This window comes from Trachymyrmex septentrionalis, unplaced genomic scaffold (assembly GCF_001594115.1).
Source record: "Trachymyrmex septentrionalis isolate Tsep2-gDNA-1 unplaced genomic scaffold, Tsep1.0 scaffold81, whole genome shotgun sequence".
NCBI classification, from domain to species: Eukaryota; Metazoa; Arthropoda; class Insecta; order Hymenoptera; family Formicidae; genus Trachymyrmex; species Trachymyrmex septentrionalis.
In genome coordinates this window covers 1,056,353-1,076,521 of record NW_017305997.1, presented here as the reverse complement: position 1 = coordinate 1,076,521, position 20,169 = coordinate 1,056,353, and the positions used below count along the sequence as shown (strand labels likewise).

Genomic DNA, 20,169 nt, shown 5'->3' with positions numbered 1-20,169 from the left:
TCTCTCTCTCTCTCTCTCTCTCTCTCTCTCTCTCTCTCTCTCTCTCTCTCTCTCGACACGGCTGACACATTTCGTACGAGATACTTTGGTCAATCTCACGATCGTAACCGTGGATCCTGGCGCGACGGAGCCAATAACCGAGATTGGCCCGTAATCTTTAGCTGCTTCGTAAGATGCCCCGAAGATCCTCCTGAACGTTGACTAGCGATATCATCCGAGATCGGGCAATTGCGCCGCCATCTTATATCTTCCTACTTTTTCGTCTTTCTTCCGTCTGAAAGACGATACAATCCCACGATTCACATATCCCGCAGACACACTATCACCACCTCGGTCACGTTACGGGGACAATATCTAATAAAATGCCGAGCGAAGTGGTTCCGAGCTTACGTTACGGTCTTTCTTATATAGAAATTTCCCCGGAATTTTATCCTACCTCTGACCGTCAATTGTAGGAGAAATGAAAGATTGCATAAACAGCGTTGCGATCATTGCGGTCAAGATGAAGTTATGTGTTCCGGATTATCATATAATTGAGAATCTGATCCCAAGATAAAATACTGTTGCAATAGTTAGAGCTTTGTGTTAACGACATGCTGAGATGGATATAGTATTTGCTGAAATGATCTCTTCTCGAAGTATGATATGTTGTATAATTATTATGATTTGCACAAATATAATTATACGTAGCTTCAAATAATAATAATTTATGTAACTTTAAATGAGATAAACTCCAAACGGAAAATTTAATTAATATTTATATTATTATTAATTAAATTTTAAAATTTATATTATAATATCAATTTATATTATTTAATGTGATTTTTTTATTAGTGATATAAAATTATTCTTATTTTTATACCTAGATGATTTGGCAGATATTAAAATGAGCTGTATAATATTATGAGGTTTATAAACGATTTTTAACAGCGAGCTATTATGGATTACATGCCATAGCCTTGACGACTGTTCCTAATGAAAAATTGATTGCAATGTCGTTATCTACTGACCTTAATCGAGGCAGATAACAACTCTCTTGCTAGTTTTTTTTTTGTTTCTCCTCATCTAGTTCGCACGTAGATCCTATGCATTGTAAATCCAAAATAGATCGTCTCGGATGTTCATCTTCGTTATCTACAGACTCATGTAAACAGGATGCATGCGACAATGTTTCGTGTTATCTGTAGTGATTGCTAGGCGAGGGTTGTCGCTCACCGGCCGTAATAGATTCATTAGGGTAGGTACTGCCTACCCCCGATGTATCGTCGCCCCTAACTCTGCATACACGTACCCTCTTTCATTTTCTGTCACTCGATCACTCATTCGCATGTAGTATCCGTTACTGGCTCATCTACACGTCCCATGTTATATATTGTACAATAATTAGTCATTTATTCATCTGAATCCGTCAACGGATTTTTCACTGCTCTATTTTACATAGCACTTATCTTTGCTTACTAAACTTATTTAATTATGTATTATAAATATATATCATAATATATAACATATAATTCTCAATAAAATCTCAACAATTATTTAGGAAAAGCACCTGACACATAATTATATTTTCATATTACTATAAATAGTATATTTACATAGGTATGCCAGTTGCAGATAGATATTTGAACTCAACTACTATTCCGAATGTTTTATTCATCAATTTAAAAAATTGGTTTACGTCACACAAGAGTGGACGTTTGCATTTTTTTCGGCCAATATATGTAATTCAGTCCAATTTAATTGAACTGCTCGATCATCAACCTTCAAGTTCGCTATTCTCTCTTCCATGCAGTCGACCCTTGACAGATATTTTACAGATCAGATTATTGATTGTTAATCAATATCACTGCAATTTGGCGACACGCCAGTATGCTTTTATATATATGTATGTTTGCGTGCGCATTCAATGAAAGGTCGTACTGTCCATTGCAATATTTCTCGCTTGCAAACGAATAATAACGACGCGAGAGGGCAATGCAATTGGTCGTATGTAGAGCAGCCTTGAAATGTAATTTTTGTGTGTCCTCCATAATAAAAAGTAAAAAAAAAAAAAAAAAATTACGAGTCGTCACACTTTATATTTTTTAAGATAAAGAGGTTTCAGTTTTATTTTTTATTCAACCGTAGATTGCTTGAAATATTGTAATAAACATAAATAACGTTTTCTTGCTTATTGCAGTATTTTAATATGTTTACTTTTCCGAGACTTAATCCTACGTCTTGCTTGAGTTTGCACGAACGAAACAGATGCAAATACATATTCATGCCTTCTTCGATCTCACTTCCACAGGAGTTTTCTTTATCTTGTTTTTTGTTTCCCGAGGATTGAGTTCCCCTATCTCTCAGCACGTTTCTCTAATATAATTTTATCATGATATTACATCACCAACTGCGCAAAACAATATTGCGTTTCCTCGTTAGCATTCCGCTCTGATGTTGCAACATCCAGTATTGTATTTTTACCATTAATCCTGCGGATCGGTGTTCTGTCTAATCCTGCGCACACCGAATCTTTTTGAATGTTTAAAAGTTTAACGGTGAAAAGTTTTGCCGAACAAAGTCGGTAGAAAAGTAGCTTCAGGTGAAAAGAAAAGGTAATGGATCCACACTCCCGTTTTTCATCCTCGCGAAGGGGATGGGTCATCAGTCGCCTTCCTGCCCCTTTGTGAAAGTTTGAATACGTAGACAACGTCTGGTTTCGTAGGGACCATTTCTTCCGCAGCTTCTCGTATCCGGGGCTTCTTCGCCGTTTGTCACCCGCTGCCAAGAATGTGCCGCGAGTTCGAAGGAGAAGATAAAATGGAATCGCACGCGGTTCGTCCCCATTTTATGGCGACAGGCGGATAGTGCGATAATTTGTCGGAATCATTGTCCAGAAATTAATTCCCCATTTCGTGCTTTACGAATCCCCCAGTCGCGCCACTCCTTTGTATTTGACCATGGAAAATGAAGTTTAAACCCTCTTGTGATAGTGAAATACGCAGGAAATTGGGGATATCCTGCCGCGTTATGGATCCCACAGTGATTTTACCTGACCAGTACCATGGCATAATAATATAAAGTAAATCTATACTCTATTGTACTCATCGGTATTTCTGAATTTATTTATAAGTTTAGTATATTTATATTTAACTAACTCTATATAATTTTCTGCATTGAATTTAATAAACTTGAAATTATTAAAATATATTTAATATATGTGTACATCTGACAATTACAAAATGTATATTGTATTATAGTCACATACTAACTAATATCTTTAATATCTCAACTATAACAATGTCAATCATTCTAATTTACACAGAACGAATATTTTAGACTCCAAACTTTTTTTGCCATATTTTCCATAAATTTAATGGATTTTAATTAATTCTTTAAAATGAGAACATACTAAATTTTATAGAATATAAATCTAGAAACGAAGAAAAGTTTTTAATAATAGTATCAAAAGTTATAACGAATGCAAGAGATTTCTGAAAAAAGTGTAAAAAAGTGTTTTAAAAAACAAAAATAAATATCGTTACAGAAATAGAAAATTAATTTAAAAAAAAGATATGTAATACATAGTTGTACAAAAATTATAATTATTTCAATGAATGAAATTGTGAATTGGAGTATTTTAAACCGAGCTTGAAAAGGAAAATAATGTTATAAATATTATATTATGACACAAATAATGTTTATTAACATAAATATTATTGAAATTATGATTAATTATGATTAATATAAAAAGAAAGATAAAAGTTTTATTGACAGTCAGCGCAAATACCGTAACGCGAGCTGCTGTTTCCATTTTTTAGTATAAAAATTAATATAGAAGATTATGATATTATTTGAAAAAATTAAGTTAGTGGAGCTTCTATTAAATAAACCGCGGATATTAATAAACTGAGCACAGTGAACGGTAAGATAAATGTTCAAAGCCATACCGTAATCCACATCTTTAAATAACTACATTGTACAATGTACATTGTACAATGTACATTGTACAATGTGCATTTGACGCGTGCGCGATATGATTACTCACATTGTGTACGGAGATCGATCAAAAACAAATTACTTGGCGACAAAGAGACGTACAAAGACTGCCTATTGCACTCTAAGCGGTCGATATCCGCATCCTGATGCTGCGAGCCTTTGTGTCTGGTGCAGCAGTACTGGCTGGACGATGCGATGAACCAGAGAGCGCGGCTTCCGATAATAATTTTTTTTTCTCGTTCGGCAAGTTCATCCGTATATCCGCGACGATCCCTGTCAAAAGCAGCAACCAACATGGTTTATGATGCATCTCGTTCTTGCCGCCTTCATAAGAAAGGAGGGAACGAGGAAGGATTTCGATGGAGCCCTCTCTGGTCGAGCATAATGTGCCCATTATCTTCAGTCCTTTCGTCTATTCCGCATGTGTACCTTGCTTATATAATGTACCGGGTGTCTGCGTAATTTTGTGTCTCCTCCATCTGCTCGGTTTTGCTTTCCCTTTCTCTCGTTGCTACCGCGAATGGTCGTGACACGATCGTAAGGTCTAAAGAAGCATTAGATGATACTCGAACGGGTCGACGAATACAAAGAGGCTGAAAGGGGTGGTTGAACAAGATGGGGGGGATGGAGGATAGGACGTCAGGCAAGGAAGCCAGGGACCATTACGGTAATATCCTATGGACGGAGGAAGTGATTTTTAAGGAGATAAGGCTGCCATTTCAAGGCAATTTTGCTTTCCCCGTGAGCTTCGTTCTCTTTCTTCGGCGGACCAACTCCCCCGTACTTCCTTTACAGGACGATTATGAAAATTTTGCGCCATTTTTGGGGTTCTCGAAAGTAAGCTTTATATGGCTAGGACATCATTTTACGCATGAATCTTTGCGTTCATGATCAATGAGCTTTTTATCATTTCTGTCTCGATATTTAAATGTTAGACGAGCCAAAATTATCTTTTCATATAGCATTATTAAATTATACAAGAATTATACAAATTATGTTTGTAACTTGTTATTACTAGGCTTTCATTAACTCTAATCCATGTCCTAATCAGTATTCACAGATCCTGTAGTGTACTTTAATATTACTTAAAATTAATATAATTAAACAATTTTTTTTATTTTAAAGGACAAAGTACGAGGAATAAGATGTGTCTTATGTAAATTAAAATTATATTAGGTTGTGAAAAATATTTGTTACAAACAATTTTTTATAAAGTGCATTGAAAAAATTTTGCTCTTTTTGGTCCAATAAATGATCGTTAATCAATGTCCAACTTAATGTGAATTAATTCATTGATGCAATACTGGGATTCATTTATATAACTATTCATTCTTGCAATGAATTCCAGTAATAGTTTTATAATCTAAATTATTATGAGAATTCATTGGACCAATTTTTATCAATTTAATAAATATTTTATTATATTTACATACAGTTTTGATTTAGCGTAGTTAAAGAAATGTCCGAGTGTTAGATTAGTGAATATCGATTAAAGTTAATAAGAGGTAATAACATCTTATAATTACCGTTCTATTTTAAACAATCTACAGATCCTTCAGCATCTGGTTCGTCCTGCGAAGACGACGAAGACGGGCGAGCAGTGATCGTTAGAAAACGAAAGAATAGTGTCTATGCTACCTCGGCCCGAGCTCCATCAGCGGACAGGGACACTTTAACTTCAACCGATGGTCTGCTCGTAGACTGCGTCGCTTTAGTACATCTCACTGATCAATCCCCGACCGAGTCCGCTCAACCCGTGCGTCATCCATCGCCATATTATTACGGCGATCTTTTTAAGGTACCGGAGCAACAGTCCAAGTCGCAGCCAAATAAGTATCGTAAGAGCGTCAGTCTCGATGTACCAGACGAGCGTTCGCGCACACCCGGTTTACCCAAAAGAAACTCGGTAGCGGGTGATGGAGGATCGTATTCATCTCAGCCACGGCATTATCAACAAGCACAACAGCAGTATCCGCCGCCGCCGTTACCGTCGCATTATCGCAGTCAGGATCTAGTGAGCCCCACATCGGGGAACGAGCATGGTGTTCCAGGCAGAAACGAGATCCTCTCGTCGTGCATCATCACCGAGTGGGATCATACCCTCATGCCTCCTCATAGGCTGTTGAGCCATGATCTGCCTACCACCGTTTGTACCTGCGTCGCATCGCCCGAAGAGGAGGAGGATGAGCTAGACCGACGGCAGCCGCAAGGGGCGCGGCATCAAGTGCGCAAGCTACGACGTACGCGGAGGATAGACCCGCAGCTGATACTCGTCGAGAACGAGGACGACGTGGAGGGTGAGGACGAGGGTGAAGAGGGGGACGAGGAGGACGCGGAGCCTGAGGAAGAGGACGAGGAAGGAATGGCTAGGCAACGTCATCTCTACGAGACGGCCTTCGACTGCAAGGTCAATCGCTCCGACGATGATCTTGACGATCTCGATCGAGTCACTAATCACGCGGTACTGCATTCCCAGGTATGTTTTTACATTGGTTTTAAGCTATTGTCAACTTTGATACTGAATTAAATGCGATAGAGATTTTTTTATTTGCAAGCTGTCATTTCCATTTTCTGTCTTTTTGTTCTTAAATAACATATTTCCCTGAATTTTGCTCTATTCAGTATTCAAATGAAAATTATAGAAATGCTATTATTATATTCTATTTGCACACGAAAATAACGGTTTTACTAAAGTATCAAAAAATTTAATTAGATACAGATAACAATGCTGCAAAACATTTTAATATTTTAGCAATCCGTTTCAGTGTTCTATATTACTATTTTGATAATTTAAAAAACAAAATTATTTTTAGAATTGTAATCTAGCTTTCGTTGATACATCAGCAAACCCGTTTTTTTCCGCGTAAAAAGCAAGTTTTAAATAAAATAAAACAATACGCAGATACGAAGTGGTAATACCGCGCCAATGAGTAGAACGAGTTCGTCAACGGACACGTTGAAGCAACAACATCAGCAGTCGCTTCCTTATGCTGGCCAATCGCAGTCAAACAAGGATAGACGTAAGGTCGTACTTCTCCGCCCAAAACCGATTCCGAGCCGTCTGCAACAGCAACAGCAACAGCAGCAGCAGCAGCAGCAACAGCAACAACAGCAGCAGCAACAATCGCAACAACAGTCAGACAATATATCTACTTTGTCCCAAGATATCGAGTCCCTCCAGATCAATTCGAGCGCCGAGAAAACCGGATCGCCGAGATTACCAGCGCGCGATTATACACCGTCACCACCGTCGACCGCACCCTTACCCGCGAAATTTCACGGAAACCGAGATCATTTGCTGTTGAACATTCGCAGCGCGCCAAATTTACCTTCGCAGCAAGATCATCCTCGCTTGAAGGACATGAGATTACCAGTGAAATCGTTGTTGCGCGCCAAAGAATCACCGCAGAGCAGCGAGGGCAGCATTCTTGAAATCAAGAGTCGGCCAAAGACCTTTATCCAGGAAAACATTGATTCTTCGCAGGGCCGGCGATTTGATAAGGAGCTTATACTGGAGTTTAAGGACAGGCCTCGGGAGGAAAGACCGCGACCACGCAGTCTAATCCGCGAGAATAGGCCGATAATGGAGTTCAAGGGTAGGCCCCATGAAGCGGAGAGCGATCTTGCGCGACCGCGAAGAGACGCTGGCCTTTTAGAGTTCAAGTTCCGTACTTCGAGGCGTCGCATTGGTTACTCCAGCACGGAGAGCATGGCGACCAGCAGCAGCGGCGGTAGCATGGAGTCCATCAGAAGTAGCACTAGTGAGGGGAATAGATCGACCAGCAGCTCCGACAGTCGGCACAGCACCAGATCACTGAGCTCCCACAGTTCCGACAGCGGCGGTACCAACTGCTACCATCATCATCAACATCCGTCGCTACCTGGCTTTCTAAATCATCACGCCACCAAGTTGCATATCCTCTCGCCAATCTCCGACAAGTCGTCGCAAGAGCCGGCCTCGGAGACTTCCGACAACAATCGCAACAATAACTCACAGAAAGCCTCGCCCGAGGAGAACATCACCGCGGAGAATAACGTCACTGCGGGCAACAACACCAACACGAATACAGTCACGTCGCCTATGGACACGTCTTTTAAGAAGCGGCGAACGCCGCAGAATAAGAATCTTATTAATCTCGCTTTGCAGTCATCGTCGTCGGGCGACGCGGAGATCCAGGGTTCGGACAGCGGTATATCCATTGAATCCCGCGCTGGTATCAAGTGCAAACCTTTCGGGTTCCATTTGTTAAAGCCGCAGCTTGACAATATTAATTTCGTCGATAATGAGCCGGAACTCTCGGATCTACCTTTCGATATGCCGAAGCTACGTAGAAGACGGCTGCTGATGCAACAAGATGCCACTACATCCGGAAGTGCGACCAGTGTAGACTTAAGAGATCTACCCTTTGATATGCCGAAACTCAGGAAACGTCTCAGATGTACTCAGAGTACCGAATCCAGTGCGTCTCAGGCGTCATCCAGTCTTTCGGTACGCGATGTGGAGCCGCCTCTTTTATTTGGTAAGTTCTCTCTAATTTACATATTTTTGTATTTTATATCGTAACTCTGAAAATATAAGTTTTATTAAATGTTAGTAATAAATAAGTGAATACAGCATATAAATATATAATCATCATTAATACGATTACATTTTTCAAATACTCTTTTTCCGTGTTTTATTTTTTATGTATTTTAAATTATATAGATATACATATAAATGCGATGAGTATTGTTTTTTTTTAAATCAAGTATTTTTTAAAGATAATTAACGTAAAAGGAAAGCCACGAGGGTAGTTTGAGTTTATCTTTCTTTTTAATCAAGCGTCTAGCCATTAAATCAATAAAAACCGTACTTTCGGCACCTCGAGGTAAACTAAGTACTCATCAGGGCAGAGGGGCTACCGTAATTTGATGCTGATCGTTATGAACCTTCCAGACAACAGCTAACATCGTTAAGCTTCACTTAGTTGCTCCCAACGGTTGGATATTCACTATAAACACACACGCCTCTTTGTCAACCATGTATTAATGCCGCATATGACTATCCTTTAGTGCACTAAATATACTATAATATTATCATTTCTTCTAGTTTATTATTCTTTCAAGGAAACGAATTATTAGAAACGCGAAATGATTATTAGAAATTGTAGCAAAACTATTTAAAATTATGGTGAAATTCTACAGTTTCTAATAATTTTGCCACAAATACTAACTAAGTGATTTCGCGTCTCGAATATTCGTATTAATTTACTACACAGCATTAATAGTTAAATAAGTATTATAATAATTGGTAATATAATTTTGTTCAAATGTATGTCAAAGTATTAAGTAATTTATCCATGTAGGTTATTTGAATATATTAAACCCACATTTATTATTATATAATGAAACTATATATTATAGGTAGTAAACATATTATAGACAAACATTTGTGGCATTTGTATATATTATTGTATATATTAATATAATGACTCATAGCTATATAATTCGGAAACGAGCAATAATTACGGATCGATGTTGGGCTACTGCAATTTATCAAGTAGTATTGAAGTAACCGCCAGCGTGTAATTTAGATCACATTAATAGTACGAATCATAGGACATCAATAATTTATCGCTGGCGAGTGAATTTGTGCCCAATGCAAGTGCACCGCGAAACGTTCGGAATTAGTCGGGTGATTAAGCCACCACCGTCGCTGCCGTCACACCGGGCACCCTCTCCTGTTATCCCCCCCCCCATCCCCGAAGCTGTATCGTCCAACCTGATGGGACTTTGAACGCACGTCGTCTACCCTCCGAGTTTCCAAATTGCGAAAGCTCTAATGCGAGAGGCACGAGAGAACGAGCTCTCTCGCGCTGCATACCGCCTACGGCCGAGGGAGCCGCAACCTGCGGTGACGTCGATCTGCGAGGGACAACGGTAAATGCTAGTACACGAGGGGTAGGCTTGGGCAGGCTTGGATTTACGCGCGCTGATGTATAGACCTACCGGGATGAGGTGGGTGAGAAAAGGAACGTGGGCGACGAGGAAAGAGAGAGAGCGGGCGACTATTTTTATCGTCGGTCGAATGCCAATAAAGGCACGGAATGCTCGGTAAATCTGTTTTGCCTGGAAGTTTTACGGGTCCTTGGGAACTGTTTTTTTTTCTCGCCTGGAAGAACATGTGGACGACGACGGCGACCGTACAACGAGTGATTCCTCACGCCGTGAAATACGTCGACGCGGATTTATTTAATCAATTACGGCCTTTGCTCGGGGCTCTAAAGCACGCCACTCGCTTTTGCGTCGTTGCCTGGGTGATTTAAAGCGCAGACGATTATCACTTGCAGGTCTCGTCGAGCAAGGGACAAATTACGCAATTGTGAAACGAATTAATATTCCTTTTTTATCGTTATGTAATATATCGTAAAAAAAGTTAACAATCTAAAAAAGTTGTTAACAATTTCTCTGAAGGAACGTAGATTTCTCTCTATCTTTTAACAAGTCTGCAGAAGATAAACTATATATAAATTTCAATTTTGTATTGTTAAACACAATAATTTATGCACGAATGACGTTGAGATAGGCTTTCTTTATTTAGTTCTTGATTTTTAAAAAAGTATATAATGAAATGAATTAATTAAATCTTTTACAGAATCAAGAACTTTATTCTGCAACGACTGTAACGATATCGTTAATGTCCCCGAGAAAAAATTTTATGTAGGTACACGGACATATTTTATATAATTACATATAATTATGTATAAAATATCCCCATATAATTATAATGTAATTGTTTATAATTTTATATAATTATATATAAAACATTTTTTTCCGAGTTTTGCGCAACTTTTCTACTATGTATAAATTAATTACTTGCACAACGACAACGTAACGATATTGTTACAATTGGTAAGAATTACAGAAGCTTAAATTTGTTTATTGCATATTTGACACAAGTATGTGCATCAATTCGGTAGAATTTATTCGACAATAAAGTACGGTATCAAAATGAAACGTACGACGCACTCGATTTTGCTGATAAAAGCCCAGTCATGTCACTCAGTTGTAATCGCTCTTTGAGCAACTACCTCGTCGAAAATATGAATAAATAGCCGTCGTCTGCACGAAGTTTAATCAATGTACGGGTAAATACGTGAATGCGACGCACTAGAGTTTGTTTGTTGGGCTGGTCCTTTCCGTTTGCTAGATAACGAAAGTGCAGTTGTCACATTGCATTCTCGCGAAACTGCAAATTATTTCGACTACGGCTGGTCGAACATTTCACTATGACGGGCTTTTCGTTGCTAAATGTACGAGAGACATAAAAAAGCTCCAGCTACTCCAAACAGCTGTGCGCGAGCGCGTTTTAATGGCAACGAAAATTATGTACTCGTTTATGCAGCGTGTGATTATATTGTATAATGTCGGGCTCATATACGTCCCCGGAGGTTTTATAAAATTTTATGATTACGGAGTCGCGCGAATATCAAATTAAAACGTTATTTAGTTGCAACCAAATGTAGAACCAAATTTAATAAAATTAAAAGTACTTGTCACTTCGTAATCGATGCGTTCTCCCCACACATAATATTCTGCATCTCGATTTGGCAGCCGGCTGGCGAGCGAATCGGAACTCGTGATATTTTTCCCGGTTGATGGATGTCGGATTCGTAAATTAGCTTTTGAAGAGGGACCAGGGAAAAAGGGAGATATGAAGGAACGAGACGTTCGAATGCGTTAGCACGTAATCAGGACCAGATTTTTCCAAAGATATACGCTTTTTACGCGTTCCGTTGTCGACAATTACTTCTTTGGAAGTGGGAGGCTTAGCAGGGTGGGTGATCGATCGGTTTCTTTGCCTTCGACTATCGCACGTGGCTAGCGTATCATTTTATTGGTTTGTTAGTGCGAATAGGTCGTCGATCACGATAAGCCATCTTGACCGATGAGGCGATTTAGTTATTACCATCTACATTTTTCCGATATTTTGACTATTAATAACGTTAATATTATTAGCGCAGATATATTTTTATTGACTGTTTAATTAACAATACTTGCTTTTTATTACATTAAATCAATTTGAATTAAAAAATTATTCCTTTTTTCGGTAATATTATCGATCCATCATTTCAAGTTTGTCTGGGCGTCTTATGTCTGTTTTTATTAATTATCTTTAATCTTGCTTCAACTACTCTTTTTCTCAAAACTCTTAAAATTCTTAGAGCAAAAAAAAAATAAAGAATTAAATTGAACCGAGATTAAAGTTAATCTCATGATGAAAACGGGAATTTATCTACTTTTTTAAAAACTGTGGGTGACGGGTCAGCGACAATGAGACCAGGTGATTTTTCCTTCAGCGTATCATTTTTACATTTCAGTAGCATTGACGGACGGCCAACCTGGAAGGAAAACAGTGTATTGTGCTTTAGATAAAAGCCATCAGCTTGTGCAGGTCCACAATGCATTATAGAGACAGGAGTGGAGGGTAGAGTACACATCCCAAAGCCACTGCTTCGTTCTGCTTTGCATACTCTTCCCACGTACACAACGTGGGTTTATGTGTGTACTTATATATCGAGTATCGATGTGTAGAGAACGTGTCACCAGGAAGATAGGCGCGCATTGAAAATATCGGAAATATTACGCCCTACTTGCGACAAGTTTGCACTGTCCCCTTTCCGATCATCTCTTTCAAACGTCATCATTGAAACAACCCCTTTGATAGCGGCATTATCGCACTCTCGGTGAAGTAAATATAATGAAATAAATCAATGATAATGTATATCTCGTGAAAACGAGAAGTAGTTGTATTTCGCTCGTACACCACGCACTTGATCTGTAAATACATTCGACTTTTTTGCATCATCGCTTTAGGTCGTTTACGACAGCGAAAAAATTGATACTTGCAATCTCGACGAGCACATCTGTCTCGCGTGTAGGCCATTTAATGGCCGACCAGGCCGACCACGTGAACGCATAGCTAGTGGCGATCGTTAACGGTCCAAAGAAGAGGGAAGAGAGAAGCAAAAAACTGCATTGACGCGGTGATATCTGGCTCGGCTCGCTTCGTTGGGTACACCGGGAAAGGTTTGGCAAATGGTAGAAGAAGCATGCGTACACAAGACCTCTTCCGGTTGTTTACGACTGAAGTTGTTAAGTGTAACTTACATCAGAGTCTTTGTTTTTCCGCCGTGACGATCCGTATTCTCATCTACCAAATGCGATCCAAGAGTTTCAAGCAAAAACACCTTGTTTTTGTCGTTTAAGGATAAATGCTCAAGAGAATAAAAAGAAAAAAGAAGACGAAAGAAGAAAAGATAGTATCTAAAATCAAAATCGTGTATTCTTGATTTAATTCGTAAGGAACATTTAAGAATGTTTTCTTTATTTTATTTCTCTGGCTGTAACGGCGTTGGATTCACTCGAGAAAAGGTCATGAAGAATACCTATCTATGTGAATTGTGGGACAGATATTGCCATGATTTTACCGTTGTTTTCGATCGCTCGAAACGTGGCCTCGAACGTTCGTCGCAAATTATTCTGTTTACTCCGTCCCTGACGTAAAAGAATCCGAAATTCCATTATATCGTAACTATTTACTTAGATGCCACGTACGCTTAAATCAACATCACACATACAGTTTAACCATTTGGCAGTTGATAGTGGCCAAACTAACTTGTGAATATAATCAAGGATCTTATTTTAAACGTATCGCCTTTAGAAAATTTATTTTAAATATGTCGCATCGTCAACTGCAAAAAAATTTGAATTAATGCCTCATGGATGAGCAATAACGTGATTATTTATATAGTTTGTTGGATAATAAGGACATTATGCGAATATTATATTTGTACATAATTAAATTTAATAACTAGATACAATTTTTTTTCTAGCGTATGACGCTTGTTAACGAAGTGAAATTAAACCCACGTCGAGCCCAACGAGCTCTAATTTTCATGGTTTTTTGCGAATGCAGATTTTTAACGACCGTCTGTGTACTGACGAATTTTTACAGCTTGTGAATTTTAAAAGAGCTGGCAAATTGCGTATGTTACGTGCACTCTGTTTTCAAATTCTTTGCTCGGAGAGTGGATTTTGCACGAACACAAACAGCGCTTGTTGTATGCATTAAACTTCATATGATGATGTCCTGGCTACGGATAAACGCAATTTTACTGGTTCAAGAATCTAGTCACGTACTGTTTGCCTGATGTCACAAGTCACGACTGTCGACTGTTATCCATTTGGTACCGATCCAAAACGCCACCACGAAGCGAACCGCTATTCGGCTGACTATACTCGGGGATTTCTACTGGCGAGTTCTATCGCCAGACTAGAATTAATGTGTTTTGATAATTATGCTTGACACAGTACACGAAAATGAGAGATAATTAAGTTAAGCTATTTGCTATAAATAAAAGGGAGGGATACAGCCACACTAGATTATCTAGGCAAATGCTGACATTTTTGTCAGTAATTGTTCTTATAAAAAATTTCAATTTTTGTTGTTTAATTTTATACTATTAACTTTGAATTGCACTTGCGAGATTTTGCGTCAAAAAATACATGAATCTGGAAATTCCGTATTTGCCACACGGAGTGGCACTTTACTTCTTGTAGTAAGGAATCCTACGTGTAATAGAAAATAATTCATTAGCGATTAGGTAATGTTCAACTTCAAGTTTTGTCAAATTACTCTGTTATCTCATACCATAAGCAAATTGAAAATTTTTTTACTGACTTAATCTTTTCTGACTAGTGTTTATTGTTTAATTTTATGTTTTTATTTTTAACGTCTTTATTTTTGTATGTACTGATGGTCAAATCTTGACTGAAATGTCTACGTTATTATATTATAATTTTAAATATATGACTTTCGCTTAAGACATCTAGTGTTGTGGCTGCATGCTCTCTTTTATTTATATTTTGTACTAGTAAACCACTTTTAAAAAATTTTCAATTTAAGCTACTTGCGTATAGATTTTATTTACACCATTTACAATCTTATGTTTACTTTTTAAATAAATTTTTAAAGTTTCATTGCTATTTAAAAAATTATATTACTAACGCTCTCTTCCTCTTGTTAATCTTAGGAATTCATTGATCTTTTTCGTCTGCAATTAATTTGTTATTTTAAGTTATTTTAACTCTTTATCGACAATATGAAATTTTCACCCTTTGTCTCTGGATCTTCGAACTTCAGTGCAAATTTTTATATTGTTTTAAACTGTACAAAAATCGATCAAATTCTTACATACTAGAACATTTTAACAATAAATTTTTATCATAAAAATTGGATTGTATTTCACTTATTCTTTTATAGATTTAAATCTACCAGAATTTACAATTAAAAAATCGGCTATGTCTTTAAAGTCTAACATTATCGATGAAGAATTAATTGACAAGAATTAAAACGTACATCTTTGTATCATTTCCTCTCTTCTTTTCGTATAATTATTTTCATAATTATTCTACCATAATTATTCTACTTCTCTCTTTAAAATGATGACATCCATAAAATCATCTTTAAGCTCGTAACATGCCATCGCCAGCAGACAAGGGGAAAGATATGATCAGATATCAAAGGACTAGCCAATAACTAACTATGTAATGTCGTTATCCGCCAGACTTGAGGATCTTAACAATTTCCGATTCTGTTACTTCAAAGAGTTGACATTTCATTGTGATATGCGCACACTTGATTCTTGATAGAAAGTTTGTTCATTTAAAGTAATATATTACTTTGTTAATAAAATGTAATACTGTTGCCTTAATGCAAATCGGATTAAATTATTATTTAAGTTACAAATTTTTTATTAGAAAAATATATATTTTTTAAATATTAATATTAAATATTTTGTGAACGATTCTATCAAAAGTATATGAAGCACTGTTCGCAAGTCACAGTTAGCAACAACTTGAATTTCTGCTATTAATCAATAAAAAATGAAAGTCCCAGAGTGAATATTTCGTAAATAATAAATGTACTCACAGTCAGTAGCGTAGATCGAGGTATCGGTGATCCTTGGACAAATTGTACAAGTATCATTCGAATCGTACGATGGAAACGTCTGACGTGTGCCTATCGTACTTCATATTTCATGAGGATCGTGGATGTATCAACTATTCCGAGCAGGTTCGAAGTGTTTGCCATCGCGTCGATAAGGGCCCGTCGACGAAGGGATAGAAGAGCTCAAGGGCGTGTAACTGCAACATCTGTTGGCGAAGAGATCTCTAAGGCCTATCCAGGGCAATGGCGTCTCGCATCTGTTGTTCGGGTATTTCGGCGCTATTGCGAAATATCTTCGAGGGAGAGTAGTGCTTTGTAACGATGCAATACCAGCTAAAGACGCATTCGTGGCGAGCCGTCGAGATTGCAAGCTCATCGTGACTGGCAGCTTTCGAGATCTTCTTCTCCATTATATGGTTATTTTATGCGCGAGAATTTTTAAAACCAAAGTTTCGACGCGACTATTTGTACGTTTGTCGAATGAAACGACGGTTGCAGATCGTAATGCAAATGTGATTGATTCAACAATTCCGTTGGATAATCATTGAAGCATTTCGCTCCAAGTGATTTCGTTCGGCGCGTTTACAATTCAAAGTTTTACTCTGTTTTACTTTGTAAAATGACAAACTTTCTATTTGCGTGCGTAGGGTGACTGCGCCGTCATAAGGTGTCATCTCTTTTTTAATAGCGCCTTGCCACTCAATGGAATCGCCATTGACTCCTTTCTCGAGCGCGTTTGACGTGTCGGCTTCCCAAGGCAGTAAATTCGCCAGCGTCGTAAATCTCTGCGGCGGGTTCCACCCTCGATCTTCTTTGCTCGGCAATAAATACAGATAGCTGGCGCGAGGCTGCTCTGCTTCTACGCTGGCGTTATTCCGACGAGTCTCGGTCTCTGATGATACGCAATACGTCCTGATTTTCGCGGGGAATTAAAATTTCCGTTCGCCGTCCGTGATACGGCGTGTAGCCTCCTGACGGCAAACGCCTGCGAGATTTCCTGTGTACACCCCCGTCTCCGAGTTTCATTCGTGACCAGGAATTTCCCTGGAGACGTCTGCGGCGACGTGTCTCGCGTGTCTCCCGTCGAACGAATATTTTCCGCCCTTCCTAGCTATTCCTCTTCTCTGACTTTCCAACGCCGCGCAATCACCGTTCCCTTTTTCCCAGACGACGTCGCAAAACATCACTCGACGAAACTTCGGGTGATCTTAAAGCAAGCAAGCACGCTACGAACTCGTATATGATGATCACCGACGGAGTTTACTCGTGTCCTTGACGTTCCTGTGTACGATCCGGTACCGAACATCTCGACGGCTTCTCCCCATTTCCCGTGGGAGCGTGCGGTCGGAAAGCCCGCGAAGAAATTGATTGAGACGTATCTCCGTCAGAGACGGATATTAAAACAGTCTGCGAAGAAGGAGGAGGCAGGGAATAAGGATACGAGTGTCAGGACAAGAGATTACTCATAGGGTGGATGGCGTGGATGCTGTACAAAAGACAAGTTTGGTCTTGGGAGGAAAATTCCAGCAAAGACAGAGACGAGAAAAACCGTTTACACCGTCGCCGAGGAAGAGGAAGAGGAAAATCAGGCAGATAAATCTGCTGGGCCGATCGCCAGATTGAATTTAATAATACAGACGCACGCAATCTCGTCGAGTAGCGTTAGCCGTGCGGCGCGGTTAATGTTTAACCATTCCCGAAACGTGTATTTCGCAAAGAGGAATTGAATAGAAATGGCGCGTGAGAGATCTACCCGCACCGTCTTTCGGCTTTTCTTTTACCGTAATTTGGTGTGCGTGTAAAAGATGTTTTAGAACTGATTGTCATTTCCACCAAACCGTATGACAAGTTTCAAACCGACTTCTTTCCAACGAAAATTTGCCAAATATAATTATTTGTCGTACATTAAGAAGAAAATTTTATTATAGATGTTATTACATTAAGATTAAAATTATATTCTTACGAAAATAAAATTATAATAAATTGTAATAGATAAAGTAATTATTAGATATATTATTATATTAATATACAATTTTAATTAAATTTTTACAAAAATAAAAATCTCGCACTTTAATCCTTCGGTGCTACGTTATATGTTTTGTCAATTCTTATACAATACATTAAGTATTGTGTAAAATTATACAACACATGATTAATTTTTTTTTATCCAAATGATGACAAACAAATATACACATATATATATCTTTATTAATAAAAAATTATAACATGAAAAAGTTGGGAAAATAAGAAAAGAAAACAGTAAAAGAAAAACACTAAAAGAAACAGTCAGGAGATATGCCATATCACACAGTGGTTCTAAAAGATTAAAATTAAATATTTTGTTTTTTCAATTTGTTAAAATTTTTTATGTCTGTGATGAAATTTCGTAACTACAGATACTTCGCTTATCTATCTGTTTTTTTTTTCACCCGAGACGTCGTAAATATCTGCAAATGTATGCGTACCCAGACGAAAGCACTCCGACGTGCTCTTCGGACACATTAAGTCGCGAAAGAGGCTAACTCGACGTTACACCTGTCAGAGCAATTTTGTTTTACCTGCGTCATGTACCACGTCCGAGAAGTCAACCGCTAAGAGATTGCGCCAACAAATGAAATTAGCGTCCTACTATATTCAGGGGTGTTTCTTTGATGCGGAGTGTCCTTCGTCGATCATTATCGTTCACCTCGACCCTGATAAGACAAAAAGTCACGTAATCATAAAAAGTTAGGTATGAACAAACTGTTCTTGATAGAGTAGTCTATCACGTTTGAAAAAAAGACTTTTTTTAGAAAGCAATCTTACTCGTATGTCTTTTAGTCGAATTTGCAAGTCATATTACTGTTTCGCTTTTAATATTATATTCAATTTTATGTTATTATATATTAATATTATTATTTAATAATGATTTGTCACAGTATTATTTTAATAATACCATTTTTTTATTTATCATTATTCATGATATAATTATTTAATATTCAATCAATATTTTTATCTGATTCAATTATCTTAGTCTTAAGCGACGAGTCATTTACAAAAAATTAAGAATAGTGACAAAATAATATTGATAATTCCTTAACAACTTTTTGTGGATGCAACTTAATCGGCTCGTTGCTTGAATAAATTCCGACATATCATAGTTCTGATTTGTAGCAATTATTAAGGAATCGTAAAGAACTTACGAGGACAGATCGCCTACAATTCCGTATAGTCGGTATATCATCGATGTTTACTGGCGGGAGCTCCACGATGCGTCTAACTGTCGGGTGACTCATTTCAGGCGGCGGTCTGGCGCGTCCGAAGATGACTCTGAATCTGGATGCCAGTAGTATTGCAGTTGGAACGAGTGCGAATTTGGGCGGTCAATTGGTGCCGAAAAAACCTGGTGGCCTAAACCTCGGTTTACCGCTAGAAATCAGCACCGCTCGAATATCAGCTGATCTGGTTGACGTGGAGCTTCCATTAGAGAGACAAGGGTGAGTGTTTTATCGGCTTTTACTGGGCTATTTCGAAATACTTTATTTTTGCATGGGTTTTAGCGAACATGGTATTACCGTTAATGTACGGACAATGTTTCGATGACTTGAATACCGCTAATGAGTTTGTTAACATTTTCAAAGTTATTTTCATTTGTGCGCTTGTATCTTTCAACTTTGCACAAGTACTTTTTGAAATGTTTCCCGCACGTAGAAAAAACGATTTTGCTAAAGTATTAAAAATTTTGATTAGATGCAGATCTGAAAATAATTTTGTTAACCTATTAAAATTAATTATATAGAAATCTCAAACATGATATGAGCAATGTTGTAAAAAAATTTGCGTTTGAAAAGCATTCTATAGCAATCAACGTGACTTTCCTATAATTACAATATTTTAATGGTCGAAAAAACTATTTTCAGATCTGTATTTATAAAGATCTAAATTCTTCATATTTTAACCGTTATTTTCGTGCAGTAAACTTCGCGGATTAATGCACGTTATTTGAAGAGAGATCTTGTATTTAGATGGTATCACGGCTCTATCACACGCATCGAGGCAGAGGGTCTTCTGCGAGTTCACCAAGAAGGAAGCTATCTGGTGAGGAACAGCGAATCGACCAAACAAGACTATTCCCTATCCCTGAAGTAAGTAATACTTAAATAAATATTTGTTTGCATATTCAATAATTTGAACAAATATTTATTGAACATTACGGATTC

General features: G+C 37.9%; 1 protein-coding gene across 1 annotated transcript in view; it reads left to right on the top strand.

Moving 5' to 3' along the window:
• LOC108754827 overlaps nt 1-20,169 on the top strand; it is an 89,026-nt gene that overhangs the window by 65,765 nt on the left and 3,092 nt on the right. The window contains exons 5-8 of the mRNA XM_018497449.1: nt 5,529-6,454; nt 6,881-8,498; nt 19,251-19,446; nt 19,975-20,094. Of these exons, the coding sequence (XP_018352951.1) occupies nt 5,529-6,454; nt 6,881-8,498; nt 19,251-19,446; nt 19,975-20,094 (2,860 nt within the window). The remainder of the gene's footprint in view (nt 1-5,528; nt 6,455-6,880; nt 8,499-19,250; nt 19,447-19,974; nt 20,095-20,169) is intronic.